The sequence below is a fragment of the Vicia villosa genome, unplaced genomic scaffold, assembly GCF_029867415.1.
Source record: "Vicia villosa cultivar HV-30 ecotype Madison, WI unplaced genomic scaffold, Vvil1.0 ctg.003886F_1_1, whole genome shotgun sequence".
Lineage (NCBI taxonomy): Eukaryota > Viridiplantae > Streptophyta > Magnoliopsida > Fabales > Fabaceae > Vicia > Vicia villosa.
Window position 1 is genome coordinate 1 of NW_026706327.1, and position 22,258 is coordinate 22,258.

The window sequence follows — 22,258 nt, forward strand, 5'->3', positions numbered from 1 at the left end:
TCTTCAATAATAGTCTCAGTTTTACTTTATATAAGTAATATAAAATCTTAAATTAATTTGGTAAATTACCTTACTCGTAATTGTCATGAGAATCATGCTTTTCCAAATAGCTAATTATCAATATCATTTGTAGATCATTTAAGTCTATTTTGTTCCAATTTTTAACAACTTTATTAAAAAATAGTTTTGGCCATAGAAGGGCAATTAATGCTTGTGTGAATCGAATGAATTTACTCAATTGCGTAGCAGAATTTGGAGGACGTAATGAAGAGTTTGGTTCTTACCTACCAAATCAAAATTGTCTGCACATAAATGTTGCCAAATATTTGTAATGTTTGTGTGTTGGATTTAGCTCTTTGGGTCTCTAAAGAAGATATATTTCAGTCTTCAATTTAAATATGAGGACGGTATGGGTGATGTCATTAAACTAGGACATCTAAAAGATGGTGTTGGTTGGGCTTCGGTCCGATGAACCAATATGTATAAAGAGTTGGTCCGATCCAGTTTGATGGTTTAATGGGCTATATAAAATGAGCGTGATGGATCAGTTCGTTCCGTATTTCAATATTATAGTTTTAATTTTATAAAAAAGTATGTAATTGATATGCAACATTAAATAAATAGAGAATATAATTATATAATTATATATATGTATATATATATATATATATATATATATATATATATATATATATATATATATATATATATATATATATATATATATATATATATATATATATATATATATATATATATATATATATATATATATATATATATATATATATATTTTGTTAGACGTTAGGCTTAAGGATCTAGAGGGGGTGAATAGATGCCTCAGAAAAAGGGATCGACTCGCGTCTATTCCGAACCACTATTGAAAGAATCAGAAAAAGGGATCGACTCGCGTCTATTCCGAACCACTATTGAAAGAATCAGATATGTGTTTAAACCACAAAATAGTTATGAATTGAAGATGAAAACAATTTAGAGAATCAATCGGTTAAGCTTATATAGATCGTTTAACTATTTGCTTAATTAACTTTGTTTGCAATGACTTGATAATAATTGAAGCAATGTATCAAACACTTGGTGATAATGTCCAAATTGATTATGATTCAAAGTGTGTTGACTTGTGGTGTTTATGCAGAATCTTATCACACAAGTTTAACACTTGAAACTTTGATCAATTTGCAATTATAACCAGAACAAAGAGAATGCGTAAACGAAAAGGTAAAAGCAATAAGAACACAATATTTGTTCAGGCAGTAGGTATAACCAGAACTATTTTTGGGATACAAGTAGGTATTTTGAGATACTTTGAATGAATGAGAACGAGAAAGACAAAATTTATGCACCGACACTTGTGATTACGTTCAATTTATTCATGTTTTTTTAAATTTTTACCGATGTCGACGTGTCAGTTTCGCTGTCGTGTCCGTGCTTCATAGTTTGAGAAGCTTTAACAACTATGCATGATCACATCTATACTGTTGCCTCATATTTTATTTTTATTTTCAAGAAAACATAACTCGAACAAATTACATAATATGGACAATGGGAACAGATTTTAAGTATCAATACGCACATGCATGGTACCGGCAATTGGACAAGCTTATTCATTATGTGAACAAGGTATCACCCCCTTTGACTATAGAGTTCAAAGTTACATATAATGTAAAGAAAAACAGTAATCCTTAGGTAAAAGGTATTAGATTGGCTCGTGATTATGTGTGGACATCCTTAGGATGGACGTGTCAATGCTCTGTATTCTACGCCATGCATATATACTGATGCTAAATATGCTGCAAATGAGTCTTGGCCTATCAAAACTGGCGATTTCTTCCCGTGAGTTAATATGTAACTGTTGCATAATCTGTTTGCGTAGTTCTTGATTTTTTTTCCTTTTCTGTGTATGATGATTTCGGTCTTATTTGCATTAAAAAACCAGCTATGCAGATCGTGCAAATGGTTTCTGGACAGGATACTTTACCAGTAGGCCAGCTTTGAAACGCTATGTCAGAATAATGAAAGGCTATTATTTGGTATGACATTTTTATTTATAGTTTAAGTTTATATAAGTAATTGAAGTCTTCTGGTTTTCTGATATTTATTTTATACCGATAAATTATCAGGCTGCAAGACAACTTGAATATTTTAGAGGGTGAAAGAACTCGGGGCCAAATACAGATTCATCAGCGGATGCTTTAGCAATTGCTCAACACCATGATGCAGTCACTGGCACAGAAAAGCAGCACATGGCCAATGATTATGCTAAACGGTTGGCAATAGGCTACAAGGAGGTGCAGTTTTAGTTTATCCATATTTAAGTATTTTTTGATATCCATTTTTTTCGTATTCATGCAATGATATTTCTTTGTGCAGACAGAGGAACTGGTTTCATCATCACTGGCTTGCTTGGCTGAATCAACATTGTTTACTGGATGTCAGAACCCAGTTACAAAGTTTCAACAAGTAAAATATCTTTAATCTCGAACTTTTAGGTGATAAGATTTGATTAACCTGTGATGGCTTGTGAGGTTCCCATTATTCTAAAAGAAGCAGATGTGCTAACTATTTGTAAGCCGGCATCTGTCCCTGTAAGTAAGTTCCAGAGAACCGAGTTCTTCTACTACTACTACTACTACTACTACAGTTAGATATCTTGACTGGAACAATGCTTTAATGGTTTCTTTAGAAGGAGAATAATGGCAGCCAAGAATATGTAGCCTACAAGACATTGGTGGTCGTTTCATGAAAGTGTCGATTATTGTATTTCAGATTCTTCTTTGCATACATTTAGAGGTACGCTAGACGATGTCGAATTGTGTGCTTAGATGATCTCGGAAATTCATATTGTATTTGGAAACCTGATCTTTTTTGTTTTATATTTAAGGGAACGACTGCTTTTGCTGCACGTTTATCTCTTGCAGTTGTTTTTTCTCCCCTTTTCATACTTCAAGGTGTTGGCGTGCTGTTATCTGCATCTAAATTTGTGGAGAAACTTGTGTTTCTTCTACAAAGCGGAGCTGGTAGATGACTTTATTTTAGATTCTCATCAAGAGGTCATGATTGCTTGGGGTTCTTAGTTACACCATGGTTCTAGGTAATTAATCTTCTTTATTGTTATCATTACTAGAGAAAAGTATAGGTTTCAAATACGTTGCTTGATCTGATTTAAAACTTTCATTCTATTCCTGCAATCTTTAATCTGTTATGACTCAATTCTGAACTCCTTGGCTGCTTTTTGACTCAATTTAACATGAAATTGGTTAAGAGGTAACTGCTACTTTTTTCATTTTTTTATTATGAGTTTCTATTGAAATTGTGTTGGCTGATTTATGTTATATTCTGTTATTGAGTTAGAAAACTGGTGCAAATTTATTTTATTTTTCCGTTATCCTCATGTGCAGAGTTCTGTTAGTGAATATGCGGTTCAGTTTGTGGTGTGGTAAGGATTTTATTTGGCTTGACTTGATGCTGTTTTGAAGTGCAAATTTGGATTGGTATTTATGGTAAGATGCTGTAGATTTTGGTGGGTTTGAAACTGTTAGTTGTGAGGTTTTATAGTTGTTATAAAACTCTTATAGGTGGTTACTTAAACAGTTAGGATGGTTATAAGTTAGTCTAATGAAAATTTTGGTTTTTGTACAGTATGTGCAGGTTGGCTTTGGACTGAATAAGTTTGTTTTGCAGGTTTACTTTTGGGAACTATTTTTGCTGCAGAATTCTGGTTTGGTAGCTCTTTGATGCAGGGTCGATACGGGAACGTCGCAAGGTGATGATGTGCCGATGTGAATTTTGGTGTTATGAATGGAACCTGGAAACCTCAACAATAGTTATGTTAAAATTATTTTTTCTTCATATAACACACCTTAACGCAGTAATTATCAAATATAAGCATTATCGGTCAATATATAATTAGCAACGAGAATGTTGTTTTAAGGTATCATATATGAGATGGTCATATAATCCAGACCTATAGAATATTTTCATTTGATATGTAAACTGTAAAGGTAGAGTACATCATGAATTCATTCTAGCGCCATCAGTATATTGTTTTAAATGGTAGACACAAAATACTGATTAAATATTTGCATTTGCTTCCATTGCATTGGTCTCTTTATCTTCATCTATATGCACATTGACAAAAAATTTGACCTCTCTTCCTCAACTTAGTTGTTATATATATATATATATATATATATATATATATATATATATATATATATATATATATATATATATATATATATATATATATATATATATATATATATATATATATATATATATATATATAATTTTAAAATTTAAATAAACTGTTTTATAATAAATTATAAATTACTAAGAGTATTGAACTTTTGTAAGAAATCGATTCCTTTAAGCTTGACTTTTGTTTTGCCGATAAAAATGATATATACTAATACTGTTATTGGATATGTACTGTTATTTCTAATTTCACTATTTTTTTGTTGCGACATATCAGTTAATTCCATAGATGAAAGTGAAATCAAGAAGGATAAAATGGTACCAATCATGAAAATTCTGGTATGACAGACTCGGATGTCAATCTCGATGTCAAGACATCTGATCTGTTATTAATGTAGCATAAGCAGAATAGAAGGATCCCCGATTAATTAATTACTCCTAAAAGGAGTCAATGAGACCTGGGATCACACACGTGCAGTAGACATAACCAGATTATAATCTTTTCATGGTTCTGTTTAGGAACAGCTAACACTTCTGAACCTGATGTTATAAACAAAGTCATAACATTTATAACTGAACAAACAATGCAGAAGATAAATAACACAGTTAATTGTTAACCCAGTTCGGTCTAACTACCTACTCTGGGGGCTACCAAGTCAGGAAGAAGATTTCACTATCAGTAGTACTATTTTATGTAAACAACCTCTGGTTTACCTAGTCACTACCCAATGCAATCTTTATCTCAGAACTCCATCCAAGACAAGAGAACCTCTGCTCACTCCCTAGTGATACCTAACTGTTACAACCCTGCAACAGCTATTTACACAATTAACAATGAACACATACTTGATCTTGCTTCACAGCTTCAATCAAGTTTATAATACTCAACTCTTACCTACAGGTTTCGAGTGAGGACAATCACTTCTCTAACCTACAGGTTTCGAGAAGGACATGGAAGCCATCCCATAACCTGGGTGGTCTACCTAAAGAAACCCTAATGACTACATCGTTTAAAACAAGGTTTTCTATCTCTAAACTAGGTTACAAAGTTTCCTATTTATAACCTGATCCCAATTAGATTTGGACTTACAAATCGCAGCACTCATGCTGTTACAAATATGCAGAAATATTCTGCTACAAATAAGGTCTTTTAATCATGAGTTTCCTAATTTATCTCCTAAATTAGAAACTGCTGAATCTTCAATCTTCTGATCTGATTCTTCCTGAATCTTCAATCTTCTGATCTGATTCTTCAATTATTCTTCTGACCTTTAAATATGCGCCACATAGGATTACAAAATATTCTGCGAATATCTTGTATATGTTAAGTACAAACTGAATCTTCCTTCCAGTTCTGCAGGCGCGATGTCATTAGTTGATGTCATGAAATTCCATCTAACATCTTGCTTATACCTATTTTGTTCTTTTTAAACTTGCAAGATTCACATTAATATTATGTTTTACTGCTATTATGTTTTAGCCAAACATAGATGCCAATCAGCCAATAAAAGCACTAACAAATCAAAGCCGATGAGAAGCCGGTGGCTATGGCGTTTTTGGTGATTTTTTGATTTGTTGGTTTTTTACACTTAGTCTTTATGATTTTTTACACTGAATCTTTAAACTGCAATTTTATATTTGCAACTTGTTGGTACTGATATTTAAGAAGAAAGTATTGACTTGCTGGTAATGATTTTTAAGAAGAAAGTGTTGATTTATAACAATTCATGTTTTAACTTCTATTCTGGTTGTATTAACTTTATGGTAGTGATTTAAGCACTAAAGTATTATTTTTAACACAAAAGTATTGTGGTGCTCTTGATAGCTTGCACTATTATTATGTACAAAGTAGATTTAGAGATACATTTTTAAAGCAGAATAATCTTATACAGGGTTAGCTTGGAAATGAAAATGATACTTATTTAACTGAATGAACTTTAGCAATTCCAAATGATTTTTAAAAGTGTTAGTTGGTGCTTTTTGATTTCATAATAGCTTAAAACTACTCATATTGCATGAAGGTTTCTGGCTGAAGTTATAAAGTAAGTTTCGTTAGATCTTGAAGCGAGTAAATATCAGGTTAAGTTTTCAGTAATCTTAGTGGTTCAGGTAAAGTTTTAGTGATCTAAGTTGCTTAGGTAAAGTTTTGGTAGGCATGCCTCTCATGTTTCTTTTCTTAAATTTGACTTAATATTTTTTTTAAAACATTTGTTTCTATTTAACAAGGTTAATGAAAGAAGGAGCTGCGATGAGCACTTTAATTATGAAACACATTTATCTGTTAATATTTGAGAAGAAGAATACGGATCTGGCATCAGAATATGAAACTGAAGTGCAAATTGTATCTATTTTTGTGCATAAGTTTTGTTGCACTTATCTATTATTTTGGACAATATCGTTTGAATAAACGTCGATTTGTGTGTAAATACGTTTACTTTACGAATAATTGTATTTTAGTGTAATTGTGTATCGTTTGATAGTTTTAATGTCTTTTCGTAGGTATTCTTGCATATTTGGAGTCTCGAGTAATAAAGTATTGAAGGCACGGCTCCGGATGCGCGTTTTAAAGAAATAAAGAGCCAAAGTTCTATCTAACTCGCTAAGCGCAAGTTCTAGCGCGCTATGGCCTCTTTTTGTTCCTCTGGCAGTAACTAAAGCTTCGCAAGCTCGCTTAGCCACATATATCTCGTTTAGCCAGATATAACTCGCTTAGCCCGATATAGCTCACTCAGCCAGATCATTTTTTGTCGTTTAGTGTAAAATATCTGTGAATAGTGTACGGATTAGTGAAAGCTCGCTTAGCGAGATCTGTTTGGCTTAGCGGGGTCTGCGAGTTCAGAATTGTATATATGTCGTAAAATCATATTTTCTTAGGTTTTACCATCTCTTCTTTGACAAAGTTGAGCTCTGGTCCATTTTTGATAGTTTAGAGGTTTAGGAAACACCATTGGGTGCTACATTATGTGGATTGGCTATGGATTTGTCTCGATGACCTTGACACAGTGAGAGTTCCCGGTTCATCATCTTTCTTCCCTATGTTTCATTCCAATGATGGGTTTTGTATGTATATTTCTACTCTTATTGTATGTACATTTGTTGATCTTGGGGTCGTTTATATATTTGCTTTACAAATCATCATTGGTGTTGTTCTTGAACTTTTTTCTTAAATGCTTCGGGTTTGTGTTGTTTCAGACATGGACATCATAGATCTTGATTAGGAATGATATCTGTTAGTTTCTAGATTTCAGACATGGATTTAGGGCTAATAATCGTAGCGGGTATCGAGTTTGATGCCTCCGTGTTGCTTGTGATCGGTTGGGAAATCGCTGATGTAAATAGCACGGTTGAGCTTTCTTCGGTGTTTCAGACATGGACACTGATGTGGCATATCGAATGATGCCTGGTGATTTTGATGCGTATTGTGAGTGTGTTGCGATAAGATCTTTAGATTTAAGTATTCGAAGGGTAGAATGAAATGCAATTCCATAAGTATTTCTCTTAGACTATTAAGATTGTTTATTTGCTTTTATTTACTTTTCCTGCATTTACTTTCCGCACCCAATCATGAAATTTAGAACGTGAGATAGTCGAACGGAAGTTTTTCTCTACCAATCTATATGAACTACGATACGATATAACCTATATCACCTGGTAATAAGTAATACCTATTACTTTTTGCTTGCCGCTTTACCGCTCCAACTGAAACTAAACTGTTTTACCGACAATCTGTCACTGTCATACTCCAACTGAAATGGTGGTGATGCAAGCATAGTAAATCGATGATCTGACGACTCAGGAAGTTTAATCGTGTTAATCATTAAATTGATGTCAAATATTTATGTCAAAATATGATTTCTTTAATAATTAGGAACCTTTTTTTCTTTACCTAGAAATTCAATATAAGTTAAGCTTAGTTTGTTATTTCTTCTGCACTATGGTAAAAAGAACACATGATGATACCAGGTGGATTGATTGGTTCGGAACATCTTTGGATAGAGCAGCAGATGCATTTTGATACAAGAACAATGTATTTTCAATCAAAAACTATTGCATAGGCATGCTTTAACTCTTAGAAACTCTTATTTTATGAAAGATATTAAATAATTTATGTTTTGATTATTGATTGGACATTGAGCTTTATAAGCATTTTGAATGTTAGCTAATATGTAATATTGTTTGTTGATAGCAAAAAGAATGAGAGTAAAATGCACATGATTTAGGAACTAAAAGTAAACTGAGTAATGTGACTATCTAAGAGTCAAATTATCTGTAAGATTTGGGATCCAGAGACATTTTACTTTTTGGCAAAGCATTGCCACCATATAGTTTTGTAGAATATGTTCATTTGAATCTGAATTCAATTATTATTTTTTTTTACGGATACTAGACATTTTTTTATACATTCAATTATTATTTTTTCACGGGTATCAAATTTTTTTTATACATTCAATTATTATTTTTTTACAGGTACCATATATTTTTTTATTTTCAATTATTATTTTTTAACAAATACCAGACATTTTTCTTTTAAAAAAATATACATCTGAAACAAATGCGCGTTCCGTACCAGAACCCGTGCGAACGCACGTGTTTATTACTAGCGTGTGTGTGTGTGTGTGTGTGTGTGTGTGTGTGTGTGTGTGTGTGTATATATATATATATATATATATATATATATATATATATATATATAGAACCGATCGATTATAAAATTTACCATATTTTTTAAACGGGTCCATTTATTAAAACCCGAATAAACCGAGTTAGAAAATCGAACTCGAAATAACCGATTATTAAATTGGGCGGAACTAGGCCTCTATTTCTAAACCGAGGGTTGGGCCGGTTTGAGGTTTTGGGTCCAAAACCGAACTGGCCCGACCACTTGTCCACCCCTAAATTGCAGAAGAATTAATATGATTAGACATATACAAACGCACTACACAAATATTAGCACAACAAGCAAGCTACTCATCTTTGAAACAATAAAATGAACACTTCAAGACCCTTTTTCAGCAAGTTCCAAAAATACATTTTAAAAATTATTTTGAAAATGCATTTCCGCAGTAAATTTAGTTTTAAAATTAGGGCCTGTCTAAAAAACGAATAAATTTAATGTGGGGTGCGGGAGATGCATTTCTAAAATCTAAGTGACATTTTTAAATTTTCATATAGGTATTTTTCCACCCTAAAAAATTCTCTAATTGTTTTACATAAAAAATAAAAAAAAAAAGAGTTTAGATCAATTACCCGGTGATTATTTACATCCTGGGCCGGCCCAATTCAAAACAAAATAAAGAAGTATCATTCCAAACCCTAATCTCCTTTGGACCAAAAAAAACCCTAATCCACTTACTTTAAATAGTTTCATTACCTCCAAATTTCTTCATTCGTTCTTTCATTCCACATTCTAAAAATTAGTTATCTTATTATTTCTTCGATTTTTAAATTTTTAAATCATTTTAGTTCTTTTATTTCTTATGAAAAATGAAAACCATATGATGAAATTGGATTTTCAATCTCACGACGGTCGACTGACACTAAAACTTGATACATTTATCCAATATTTCTGATGGTTTTTACTGCGTATGTGTTTGAGGAAGACCTTGGAAAGTAGGTTTAACTGATGGTTTTTGATAATTTTAACACTGCTGATAAATTGCAAAACTTTGTTTTGGTTAGTGCTGGACGATTTTTTTATTTATTTAAATTATTTAGGCATTATGGCATTCTCTTGAGTTTGCTCTTAAATAGTTAGAATTGAATTCTTAGATTGTCCTCATACAACATATATTGTAATTTTGTTTAACAATATCTTGTGGCCATAATTTCATTAATTCTGTACCTTCGTTGTTTTCATTATTTTGTTACATCGCATGATTTTTTTAATTTTTTTCCTTTCTCTCTCATTTATTGAATACATTAATCATAAAAAAGACATAGGCAGATAACAATGTCAAAAATGGATTATATGGAGATTACCGTCTTAAATAATAGTCTCAGTTCTACTTTAAATATTTAATATAAAATATTAAATTAATTTGGTAAGTTACCTTACTCTTAATTGTCATGAGAATCATGCTTTTCCAAATAGCTAATTATCAATATCATTTGTAGATCATTTAAGTCTATTTTGTTCCAATTTTTAACAACTTTATTAAAAAATAGTTTTGGCCAGTGTTTTAAAAACCAGACCGGACCGGTCGAACTGGGAATCGGCCAGGTAACCGGTCTAGTTCAATAGTCGGATCGGGTATGCCATCAAATCGGTGGAAATCGGGAAAACCGGGAAAATCGGCGGTTTAATTGCTTTTTTTTCTTTTTTTTTTAAATTTTTTTTTTAAAATTTTTTTTAAACTTTTTTTTTAATATTTCTTTTTAACTTTTTTTTTTAACATTTCTTTTAAACTTTTTTTTAATATATTTAGTAGTGTATTACTTAAATGACATTCTCACATAGTTTTTTCGTTAATGACAAATTAAAAACTTTATTGTCTATTTGTTATCTTTCCTAATAAATTTTCTTAAATAGCATAAACATATTGAATTTTATTTGATTTTCTTTTTAGGAGGATCTTATTTTGAATTAAATTTGGTACACATTGGAGTTATTTTGTTATAAACTATTCAATTAGATTATGTTGTAATTAAACTTTGTTTAGATTATGTTGTAATTAGATTTTGTTTGCAATTAGAATTTGTAATTTTTTACTATTTTGTTATGTGTGATACATTTGTTTAAAATTTGAATTTAAGTTATGAAATTGTGAATTTATGATATGATATTTTAAAATAATTTAAAAGCTAGTTATATTTTTTTAGAGACTGAATCATCCGGTTCGACCGACTTTATACCTATATAATGATAGGTCTATTCAACCGAGTTATCCGATTTAATCCGGTTTGGTCGTGCGATTCGACCAATGACCCCAGTGGTTCGACTGATAAACCAGTGACTTAGTACCCTCACTGGTTTGATGACCGGTCCGATTTTTAAAACACTGATTTTGACCATAGAAGGGCAATGCTTGTGTGAATGGAATGAATTTACTCAATTGCGTAGCAGAATTTTGATGGAGGACGTAATGAAGAGTTTGGTTCTTACCTACCGAATCAAAATTGTCTGCACATAAATGTTGCCAAATATTTGTAATGTTTGTGTGTTGGATTTAGCTCTTTGGGTCTCTAAAGAAGATATATTCCAGTCTTCAATTTAAATATGAGGACGGTATGGGTGATGTCATTAAACTAGGACATCTAAAAGATGGTGTTGGTTGGGCTTCGGTCCGATGGACCAATATGTATAAAGAGTGGGTCCGATCCAGTTTGATGGTTTAATGGGTTATATATAATGAGTCTGATGGATCAGTTCGTTCCGTATTTCAATATTATAGTTTTAATTTTATAAAAAAGTATGTAATTGATAAATGCAACATAAAATAAATAGAGAATATATATATATATATATATATATATATATATATGTGTGTGTGTGTGTGTGTTTGGGATATGATCAAATGACACCAAATCTCAACCGTTAAAAGAATTGATCAAACGGTGATACTAAATGAAATAAAATAATAATAAAAAAATACATAGCATATTTTTCTCCTAAAAAATAGGCTATTTAGTATCACCGTTAGATCAATTCTTTTAACGGTTGAGATTTTGGTGTCAAATTAAACTTTGACAGTTTGGTGTCATTTGATCCTATATATATATATATATATATATATATATATATATATATATATATATATATATATATATATATATATATATATATATATATATACCACAAAAATATTTTTGTAAAAGTCCAAAGTAACTTAATATTATCACAAATACCTATCAAATTTTCTCTTTATCAAACAACTATTTTTAAAATATATCTTCATTTTCATTAACTTTTCTTTATAACTTGAAAACACGTTTATGCAATCATATTTTAATCTTATTTTTTCAAAATTTACCAAAATCTTTTTTTAATGGGCCAGCCCGAGTTCCGCTTGGTCTGGTCTAGTCCGTGAAAAATATAGATCCGATGAATTACCCAAAAAAGACAGTGTCGTAATTTTTAAAGATATTTTACAGTCCGACCAATGCTAAATTGTTGGACTTATTTTTTTGGTCATGATGTTTGACGAGAGATAAGTTGAAAATAAATAGGAGCAATGGGTGGACTTTAGGATTATAATGAGTAATAATTTTTTTTATTATTAAGAAAATTGATTTTATATTTTTATAATTTATTTCGTATTTACTATTCATTTAATTATTTAATTGATATAAAATATAAAAATGAAATAAAAAAGAGAAAAAAATTACAGATGCCATCCACGATTCCACGTCATGGAAACTCAAGGAAAAAAATTGTTTTTGCAGTGAAAAAAAGTATGATGTTTAGTTTAGTGAATTAATTTGAAAAGTAGAGTAGATGAAGAATTACTTTGAAAAATAGTTATGTCATAAACGATTATAGAAACGTAGTAGAGCTAATATGATAATTTGAAAATTGAATAGAAGTAAAAGTAGTTCAAAACAATGACATAGGTTGGTTTGACTGTACAACTAATCCATTTATGGAGAAAAAGACAACAAACGAAAGCATCTATCTTTGTTCAGTTGGGGACATGATGGATGGAATTGGAGCTTGCCTGGTTGGTGCTTTTTAAAGTTTTATGGTGTCTGGATGTCAATATTATTAAGAATTTTTCCCCACTGAAACCATCTTTTCCAATGTTATTCCAAATATACCCAACTTCCAAATTATTTAAAAAAATAACTGTTAAAAAGAATTGAATGAATTGATCCAAGGAATTTGAATTGACGCGATTAGGGATGGTAACTGAACAGGTCAGAAACGAATATTACTTTCCCAAATTTAAATTCAAATCTACAAATAATTTGTATTTCCTGTCCCAAATTCAAACTAGAATGAAGAATTAAAATTTAAATCCGACCAAATGGGTTTGAGTTGGATCCGGATATCTCCGCCCCACCACTATTGTGAAATCAATTTTTTTTTATTACAAATACTTTAAAAAAAAGTAAATTAAGTTCTATATAATAAAATAAAACAATTTTAAAAAATTATATACATATATTTCAAATATTTTAAATAATAAATACAAATCAAAATATCAAAACATTAAATTATCAAAAATTAAATAATAATATGCATAATAATGAAATAAAAAGACGGATTCAGAGACATATTTGAAGTGAGTACTATTGTCCCTATTACCCGATTTGTTCCCATATTTTATAACCAGAAAAAACCTTCAAACCTAAATTCAGTCAAAAGTGTCCTGTTCCGCAAAGGGTTTTGTTTCGCAATGGACTTATAGACTCACTAATCAGTTTTACTTGCCCATGTATTATATTTTTTTTATTAATCAATTAACTCCTTATGATTTAAAAGTTTTTGATGATTAATGAATATAGATTAATTAAAATTAAGTGAAAAATAATTTAGTAATCAAAGAAAGAAAATACTAATATAATGTTATTAATTTTGGTTTATAGATGTGGAATCAATTTTTTAACGACAACACATGAGGAGGTTCTAATTGACGTTGAGGCTTTAATTGATTATTTTGAGTTTGATTATATCATAAAGTGTTTGATATTATCAGGGGTGTTCATAAGTGCGAGTCAATCCACGAACCCACTAATCCAAATCGAACTAATTCACAAATTATCCGGACCTGTTTATTTACGGGTATATCCAACCCAACCCGCAACAACTCATATAATTTTGGTTCAAATATCAGGTTTGAATTTTACAACCCGCGGACCCGTTGACCCAGCCCATTGATGTGACATTAGTAATTTTTAATTTTTTTTATTATTTTAAATAAAAATATAAAATTATTATCTCATTACTAACCATAATTTTTTCAAAAAAACTTAATTCTCCACCAATAATACTATTGGATAATGAATTTACGTAATTCTAAGACTAAATATTGTTTCTTACTCTCTTTTGTATCATTTTCAACTTACGTATTTTATAAGAATAACTAGTAACAAACCCGTGCTGCCGCACGGGTAATATTTTTAAGATATGTCAATTTCCAAAAAAAAAAAAAAACAAATGGAACAATAATTTGATCAAATCAAAATCATATTTCTAATAGGATATAATTAGTTTTTATAAAGTCATAACACATGAAGGAGCTATAATGTCACAACACTATTTTGCATGTTTTGTTGAAATAAAAATAGGGCTGCAGCATGAAACTCTAAAATGAGGTCAATGTTTGGACCTGAAATAGATAAAAAACGAAAACAAAGTTAACATGTGCATGTAAAGAACAACAAAGATTTATTAAATGTTGTTAATGGCATGATAAGATAATATTTGTTAAACTTGGACCTTTCAAATGTTATGGAACGCTTCTTTGAATACAACATTGGCTGCAGCATGAATCTCAAAAATGAAGTGAATGTTTGGACCTGAAATAGTTAGAAAACGAAAAATAAGTTAACATGTGCATGTAAAGAACAACAAATATTTATTAAATGTTGTTAATGGCATGATAAGATAATATTTATAAAATTTGGACCTTTTTAAATGTTATGGAACACTTCTTTGAATACAACATTGGTGGTAGAGATCATAGGTTGTTTATCTTTGTCATGAATAAGAATCCTTAAACCCTTTTTCGATTTGACTCTTGAGATAGCCACATATAATTGCCCATGACTAAAAACTTCTTTAGGCAAATACAAACCAACATTGTCAAGTGATTGGCCTTGAGATTTGTTAATAGTCATGGCAAAGGAAACAATAATTGGAAACTGGCGTCTTACCAATTTAAACGGCCGTGGGGATTGTGAGGGGGATAGAGACATTCTAGGAATATAAAATAAGTTACCAATATTTTTTCCAGAAATGATCTTAGCTTCAATGACATGATTAGCAAGCCTGGTTACAGTTAGCCTTGTACCATTGCACAATCCTTCAGACTGATCTAGATTGCGCATTAACATAATAGTGGCACCAACTTTCAACTTGATTGAATGGTTAGGCAATCCTGAAGTTTTGAGAGCATTTAGGAACTCGGGTGTCACATGCTCATATGCATCAAAGCTAGTTGCATCAGATTTATCAATAGAATCACTACTAAAGTATTCTTTCTCTTCTCCTACAACAATTTCCAAAGACCTATATTTAGTTACAATGATTAGGCACCATAATTTTGCAACACATATCAAAAGGTGTTAACAATTAACTTAAACAAAATGAACTAAGTGTGATTTAAATACCTGGAAGAAGATTTGTGATATATTGGTTAATATCATCAACAACTTCAATTGTTGAAGCTAAGATCGCACGACTTTGAAGATAATTGGAATCAAGATAATTATGAATGAGATCAGGGTATGTATCTTCAACAATTGCCTTGATCGGATCAGAAAAGTTAGAAATTAAGAACTCATCTGGAATACAAATATCACCATAACCATCATTTGGCTCACACATGGTCCCATCTCCATTTTTTAAAATCCACTCAGAAAAGCTCCTTATGTCATCAGCTGTAGAAGAAGCATTATCACCAGTTTGCAAGCGCATGTTCTTTGTAAGCCTCAAGACCTTACAATGATCCCAAATATAAGAAGCATTTATTGTTGCATGGATAATGTCTGATCTAGTTCCTCTTGGTATAACTGGGAGAATTTGTCTGAAGTCACCACCAAACACAACAACCTTACCACCAAAAACTTTCCTAGATGCATGTGAGATTCCACTCATAATATCTCTCAAGGATTTGTCGAGAGATTCAAAGCAAAATTTATTAGCCATAGGAGCCTCATCCCATATAATTAAATCTCTCATCTTTAGAAGCTCAGCAAGATCATCTTGTTTTTCAATGTTGCAAATAGAATTTTCTAAAGTAGGAACAGGAATCTTAAATTTAGAATGGGCTGTTCTTCCACCAGGTAACAATAAACTTGCAATCCCACTTGAAGCAACAGGCAAGACAATTTTTTTCTTAGACCTAAGTGCTGCTGATAAAGTTTTCCACAAAAGGTCTTACCAGTCCCACCGTAGCCATACAAAAAAAAAACATCACCTTGTTGCTTTTCTACAGCATCCATGATTTCCTAAAAAATTCCTCTTTGTTCATCTATGTATAAGAGATGTTTCCAAACATATTTGTTAATAAAATTGAAAAGTTGAAATATTCTAAATTGTTGTAATAAGAGAGTCATATTACCTGTAAGAGAAGCGGACAAATGTTCAAAAATTTGTTGTTGTTCAACAACATCATATTGACGTTCATCATAAAGTAATCTGTTTCCTGTAAAGAAAACGACATCCTCTTTTGGAACTGACATTGGTTTGAAGTCCTTCAAACTACGATTATTAGTTTGCAATAGTGTTTCAATAGCCATCAGTGTCCGTTCCTTTAGCTCGGCATCGCTCATTGTCAAACCTATGATAAAAAAAGGGAAGTAATACAATTTTATGACCATTCTGCAAATATTTGGAAATATTAACTATTAAAACCTATAAGTTCATATTGCACATACAGAACCTTGTGAATTATAACTATTAAAACCGTATCGGTGTTGAAAGATCAAAAGTGTTATGTATATAAAACCTCTAATGTATAAATAATGAACCTATTTGAAAAAACATTAGCAAATTATTTTCTTAGACCTTAGCAGATATCTTTGGAAATAGTCAAACAATTTATAACATCGGAAATTTGTAACAACACCTTGTATGACATAAGCTACATATAATGCACCGAGCTTGAAAATTCAACATAGCTATGAATTATAAATTAATACACATGGGTGCCAGCAAGGCGTATTGTAACTAAGTGTCATATAATTATTGAAAATTTCTTCACCCACCTCCTAACCTTCTTGCCCACCCCCGGTGAATTTACCACACTACCCCTTGTTTCGGAAGTTCATTTCCGAAAAGGTATTTTTTTTGTTAAAAAAGGTGTTTTCGGAAATGTATCTCCGAAAACGTGTTTTTTTAATATAAAATATTGATTTCGGAGATGCATCTCCGAAATAAAGTTACTTTTCAGAAAATGTGGTGTTTTCGAAAGTTCATCTCCGAACGCACCCCCTTGGAGGAATTCGGGAATGAACTTCCGAAATATTCCAAGACCAAATTGGTCTTGGAATGTTTCGGATATACAGTTCCGAAATAATTAATAATTATTAAAAAAAATTAAAATCAAGGTGAATCAATACAATTAATAGGTATAAAATCAAGGTGAATCAATAAAATGAAGGTGAATCAATAAAATCAAGGTGAATCAAAACATCCTAAACTATTTGAAAGTTAAAAATTATTTTACTAACTTATATAAATCAAAAACATTTTAATTCCATAAGTAAATTTTGAATTATATAGAATTAAATATAAAATTTATTCATTAAATAAAATTAAGACAAAATCTTTTTTTAATTTTTTTAAACTAAATAAAAAATTATCTCATTTTTAATTATGAATCAGAATAGAAATATATAAATATATAAATATATAATAATAATTATTAATTTTGTAAGTGAAATATATAAATATATAATATATAAATATATAATAATTAATATATAAATATATAATAATTATTATAAATTAAAACACTCATTTTTTTAATTTTTTTTTGTAAATACATAATGATTATTATAAATATATAAATATATAAATAAAAAATTATAACTCATTTTGTAAGTGAAATTATTTTAACTTTTTTAATTAAAATTATTTTAAATTTTAAAATATGAATCAGAATAGAAATATATAATAATTATTATTCATAACTAATAGATTATATCAAAATATATAATTATTATTATTTATTACTCATAAATTATATCAAATTTATAATATATAAATTAATTCATATCCTAAAATTAATTTTTGGAATTTTTAGATTTTTTTTTGTTTTTTCGGAGATGCATCTCCGAATTAATCAAAATCCCAATTTTTGGGATTTTTTCGGAAATGCACTTCCGAAGTCTGAAAAAATTTAGAAAAAAAAATATTTCGGAAATGCATTTCCGAAGCAGGGGTAAAATGGGATTTTCGCTGGGGGTGACCCCCATAGGGAGGTGTGGGTAAAGAAAAAACCTAATTATTTGTTTCTAAATGTTGCTGAATCCGCAATTCGTGAGTTCCAAAATAGAACTGGTTACCTTTTACTAACTATGGACAGTATTACTATCATTTGAATTTTATAAAGTGATTGTATATGAGTTTACAGAACTGGATTCATATTACTAACTTTGGACAATATTCCTATTACTAACTATGGACAGTATTACTATCATTCGTAACAGCAAGGCAAATAATGAAAAAATACCACAAATATAGTAAGATAAAATACCTTGATCTCTTGCCAATAACCATTGATCATAAAGAATGCCATTCGATAAATATCTCCAAGTCTTTCTCCAAACATGTTCAGGTCTATTCATGGATGCCGAAAGTAACATTGTCACAAATAGTTTGCGTAAAAAAGGACCCGACCCCCAAAGATGCGCCTTTTTGATTGCCTCGACAAATTCACAATCATCTTGTAAGAATCCCATCGCAAAGCACGCATCTCTAAAAGTTTTGCACTTCTTACCATCAACCATTTTGATGTCTTGATAGCATAACGGACCTTTCTTGACGGTGAGCATCATCCTTAAATAAAATAACTCGCTAGTGGATTGCGGAACCCAAATCAGTCGACCAATGATATACCCTCGCTTCCTTGGTTTCCAACTTCGACTTCGTTTATGATAAACAAATTTAGAAACAAAGTCACCATAAGTTAGTAATCTTGCTTCCTCATAAGTTTTGTTAGCCTCAAACCAAGCCGTAAACATGGACTCCGTTACACTTGGTTTGAGCAACACATCACCAACCTGCTCGTAGTCTTTGTAGTACACAGAGTTTTCACCTTCCATGTGAAAAAACAATCTTTCTACGGCTGGTTTTCTGCCATGTATAGAATAAGAAAATATCTGCCAACATGCTTCACTTGGGGAGATGTATCGACAATCCAAATATTGTTTGATCTCGTCAACGTTGTTTTTGTCTTGGCCTTGTATGATTGCAGAAATTCTATCGGAGCCTTTATTAATATATTTGAAAAGGTATTTGATAGAAGTAATTTGATTGCGCCATTCCATGTTGATGTGGGCTTCGTACTTTAACAACAAACTTGGATTGTGAGGAACAACATGACCACTATGAAAGATGATGTTGTTCTTTTGAATGGTGTGTCTGTTGTTTCTTCTCCTATAAACCGGGTAGCCTTCTTGGTCCACTAAAGTTGTACTTTGGAATTTCTTAGGGTAAAACTTAGTGCACCTCCCATCTTTCATACAAGGTGAGTTGAGATTTTCCAAACCACAAGGACCATTAACCATTTGAGATTTGACCAAATTGTACAGCAGAGGTTGTGTTTCGGGATCGGGCACTTCAGCACTAATGATCTTGTCAATGTCTTCCGGTCTTGGATATTTGTTTGAAGGATGCAAGAAGATCAATATATGGGCATGATGCAATCCTCTTTTTTGAAATTCAATGGTGTACATATCTACCAATGAAAGAGGCTACAAAAGTTAAAATTGCTGTTAGAAATAGTATAATAAATTCAAAGTACAATATAAAGCAGAACTGTTCGTTTACTCCTATGTCATCAAAACTTAAAATTGCACTTAGAAATAGTATAATCAAAACAAAGTATATGGGGATAAATAACTTACAAGCAAGCACTTTTCCAAGAACACCTTTTTTGGTCAAATCTGAAAGCAATTGATCAAACTTGATTTTGAAAATTATAGAAATGATATCCGGTCGATCTTGAGGCTTCAAATGAAGAGGACCAAGTACCCTTTGAATCTCAGGCCAATTCGGGTTACAGGTAAAAGTAATAAACAAATCTGGAGATCCAACTTTACTGCATATATCCATTTCATCATAGTACAATTGATCCATAAACCTACAACCGCCAACAAAGGACGAAGGCAACACCACTCGTTTACCTATGCTTAAACCTGGACCTTGACTTTGGTCGCCCTCTTCATGTAAAGATTTGTACTTGGACACTCGAAGCTTTGGTTGATTTTTGCGTAGCCATTCTAGTTTCTCGGACTTTAACATAGTGTAACCATCGACCAGAAATTGCTGGAACAGCCTTCTAGAAGATAACAAAGTCTTAGCTTCTTTTGATCTGGTTTGAATGCGAAAGGCCAGCCATTCGCGAATCGTGAGCCTATTTCTGATGTTGTTTTCGTTGACAGACAGGTCCCTATGGGCTACATCAGGTCTATAGCCATCCTCACCATACGGAAAAATCAACGGATATTGGTAAGCCATGTAAGCGGCATGGAGCTCGTTGATTCTTTGAAGTCCTCCTCTAGTTTGCATTATTATATCCCTCATTTCTGCCGTGTCAATATCTCCAACAACCAAGGCTGCAACTTCACTGACAGTTGGCTGATTATACACTCTGCCATCGGTAGACCGATTTGAAATTAGTCGCAGTTTTAGGTTTTGAGGTTCCCCACTATTCAACCAGTGTCTTGCCATTTGAAATATCTTAGCATGAGGATTGAATTCATACAGCATGCTGGACAATTGATTGACAACCAAAGGATCAATGTTCTCTTTGTTCCTTCACATGAGAAAAAAACATTCTTAAAAACCAAAACAAATTATTTATGTAATAAAACTGCTCAGTACAGTATAAGCAAGTATTTTACAACCAAGAAAGTGAAATGTTAATGGCTATTACCTTAGATGATGCATTCTGTTTTCCACCTCATTTTCGGTGTCATAAATATATAACTGAGCGAACTTTGGTTTTTGACCTTGAGGAGGCAACATACTTCCGATGCGATGACACGTTTGACCTTGTATCCTTAGTATTGGAGGGCCACGTCCGTTGTTAAAACGATTGTCCAACCTTGCTCCCGGTGATGTGAATGCAAACATCATATTGTATAGTCGGATTTGTTGTTGAAACTTCCGACTAACAATATTTTCGTAATCAAACAAAAGTGTTGCAAGTGGTTCCGGAGGCTGTCTTAGCAGTGGGAGTTCAACTTTTCCGTTCCCACAACACATCATAAACTTCGGGTTAGCAGAGTGGGTACTTTTGTGCATCCTCTCTTGATACCACATCATTGCTTTACAATAACGACATTCGATAATAGGTGAACCGATATCGTAATATTCTACAATCAACCAATCAATGTAAAAATTATTGATATGAAAATTAAAATGGTTTAATATTTTTAAGTTTGTACTTGTTTTAATGGATTAACCATGTACCCGACTCAGTTCCGGTTGCATAGCCATGTATTGTAAAAGGTGCTTCATGCTCGTCTATCTCTGAACAGATTTCATCTTCAGAATGATATGCTATTACGAAAATACACAAGTTTTTAGGCAAAATTGAAATGAGGTATCTAACTGTTATGTAAATGTAAATTGAAATATAGCATTGAGTGATAGAACAAAGTATTAGACATACCTGCAAAAGGGTCGTAGTCGCTATCATTTTCGGAGTCGCTATTAAAATCCACATTGATCGTAGGTGTAAAAATCGGACATGTTGGCTCCGTGCTACGATGGTGATTGTGTGTGGACTGTGTTACTGGCGGTACTTCGCGACAAACAGGCTGGTTTCTAACACTGGGTATTTGCAGAGGCGTGACCAATGGTGTATTGACATTCCTGGTGGGAAAAAATGATTAAACAGTGAATAGGTGCCCACATTAATGGCATAATAATAAGAACTCTCATGTTTGGTACCTTGATCCAGGTGTTTCATTTGTAACGGAATATGCCATACCAATGCTTTTGAAGGTGAACTGGCTATTCAAATTCGACGGCGGACATGGAATCTCAGCTAATTGCCTGCCCCTAGATCGTTTGGGGATGGGAGTACTTCTGTATATTCAAATCCAAGTGAATAACATCCAGATTACTTCCTTTACACTATAATTCAAAATTTTCCAAAAATTTGAGAGGGATAAACTATGACTAATAAAGTTTGGTTAACTATTA

The 22,258-nt window shown here is 31.6% G+C and overlaps 2 protein-coding genes, 1 long non-coding RNA gene and 1 other non-coding gene across 4 annotated transcripts; 3 read left to right on the forward strand and 1 right to left on the reverse strand.

Annotated features, from left to right (window-relative positions):
* The first annotated feature begins 1,527 nt into the window (after window positions 1–1,527).
* On the forward strand, window positions 1,528–2,613 carry LOC131641614 (probable alpha-mannosidase At5g13980). Its single transcript, XM_058911920.1, has 5 exons — window positions 1,528–1,638; window positions 1,751–1,851; window positions 1,955–2,048; window positions 2,139–2,306; window positions 2,389–2,613. The coding sequence occupies exons 1-4, from the start codon at window positions 1,561–1,563 to the stop codon at window positions 2,169–2,171; spliced, it is 306 nt and encodes a 101-aa protein (XP_058767903.1). The 5' UTR covers window positions 1,528–1,560; the 3' UTR covers window positions 2,172–2,306; window positions 2,389–2,613.
* A 70-nt stretch (window positions 2,614–2,683) lies between these two features.
* On the forward strand, window positions 2,684–3,957 carry LOC131641617 (uncharacterized). The gene is made up of 3 exons (XR_009295575.1): window positions 2,684–2,808; window positions 2,900–3,518; window positions 3,700–3,957. It is a non-coding gene; the product is annotated as an uncharacterized LOC131641617 (long non-coding RNA).
* A 5,746-nt stretch (window positions 3,958–9,703) lies between these two features.
* Window positions 9,704–9,790, forward strand: LOC131641618 (small nucleolar RNA Z161/Z228). The gene has a single exon (XR_009295576.1). It is a non-coding gene; the product is annotated as a small nucleolar RNA Z161/Z228 (small nucleolar RNA).
* A 4,680-nt stretch (window positions 9,791–14,470) lies between these two features.
* On the reverse strand, window positions 14,471–21,547 carry LOC131641613 (uncharacterized). Its single transcript, XM_058911919.1, has 9 exons — window positions 21,514–21,547; window positions 20,982–21,423; window positions 19,951–20,861; window positions 18,579–19,781; window positions 16,440–16,658; window positions 15,487–16,230; window positions 14,818–15,365; window positions 14,594–14,673; window positions 14,471–14,483 (listed from the first exon to the last, which is right to left on the reverse strand). The coding sequence occupies exons 1-9, from the start codon at window positions 21,545–21,547 to the stop codon at window positions 14,471–14,473; spliced, it is 4,194 nt and encodes a 1,397-aa protein (XP_058767902.1).
* Between the last annotated feature and the right edge of the window lie 711 nt (window positions 21,548–22,258).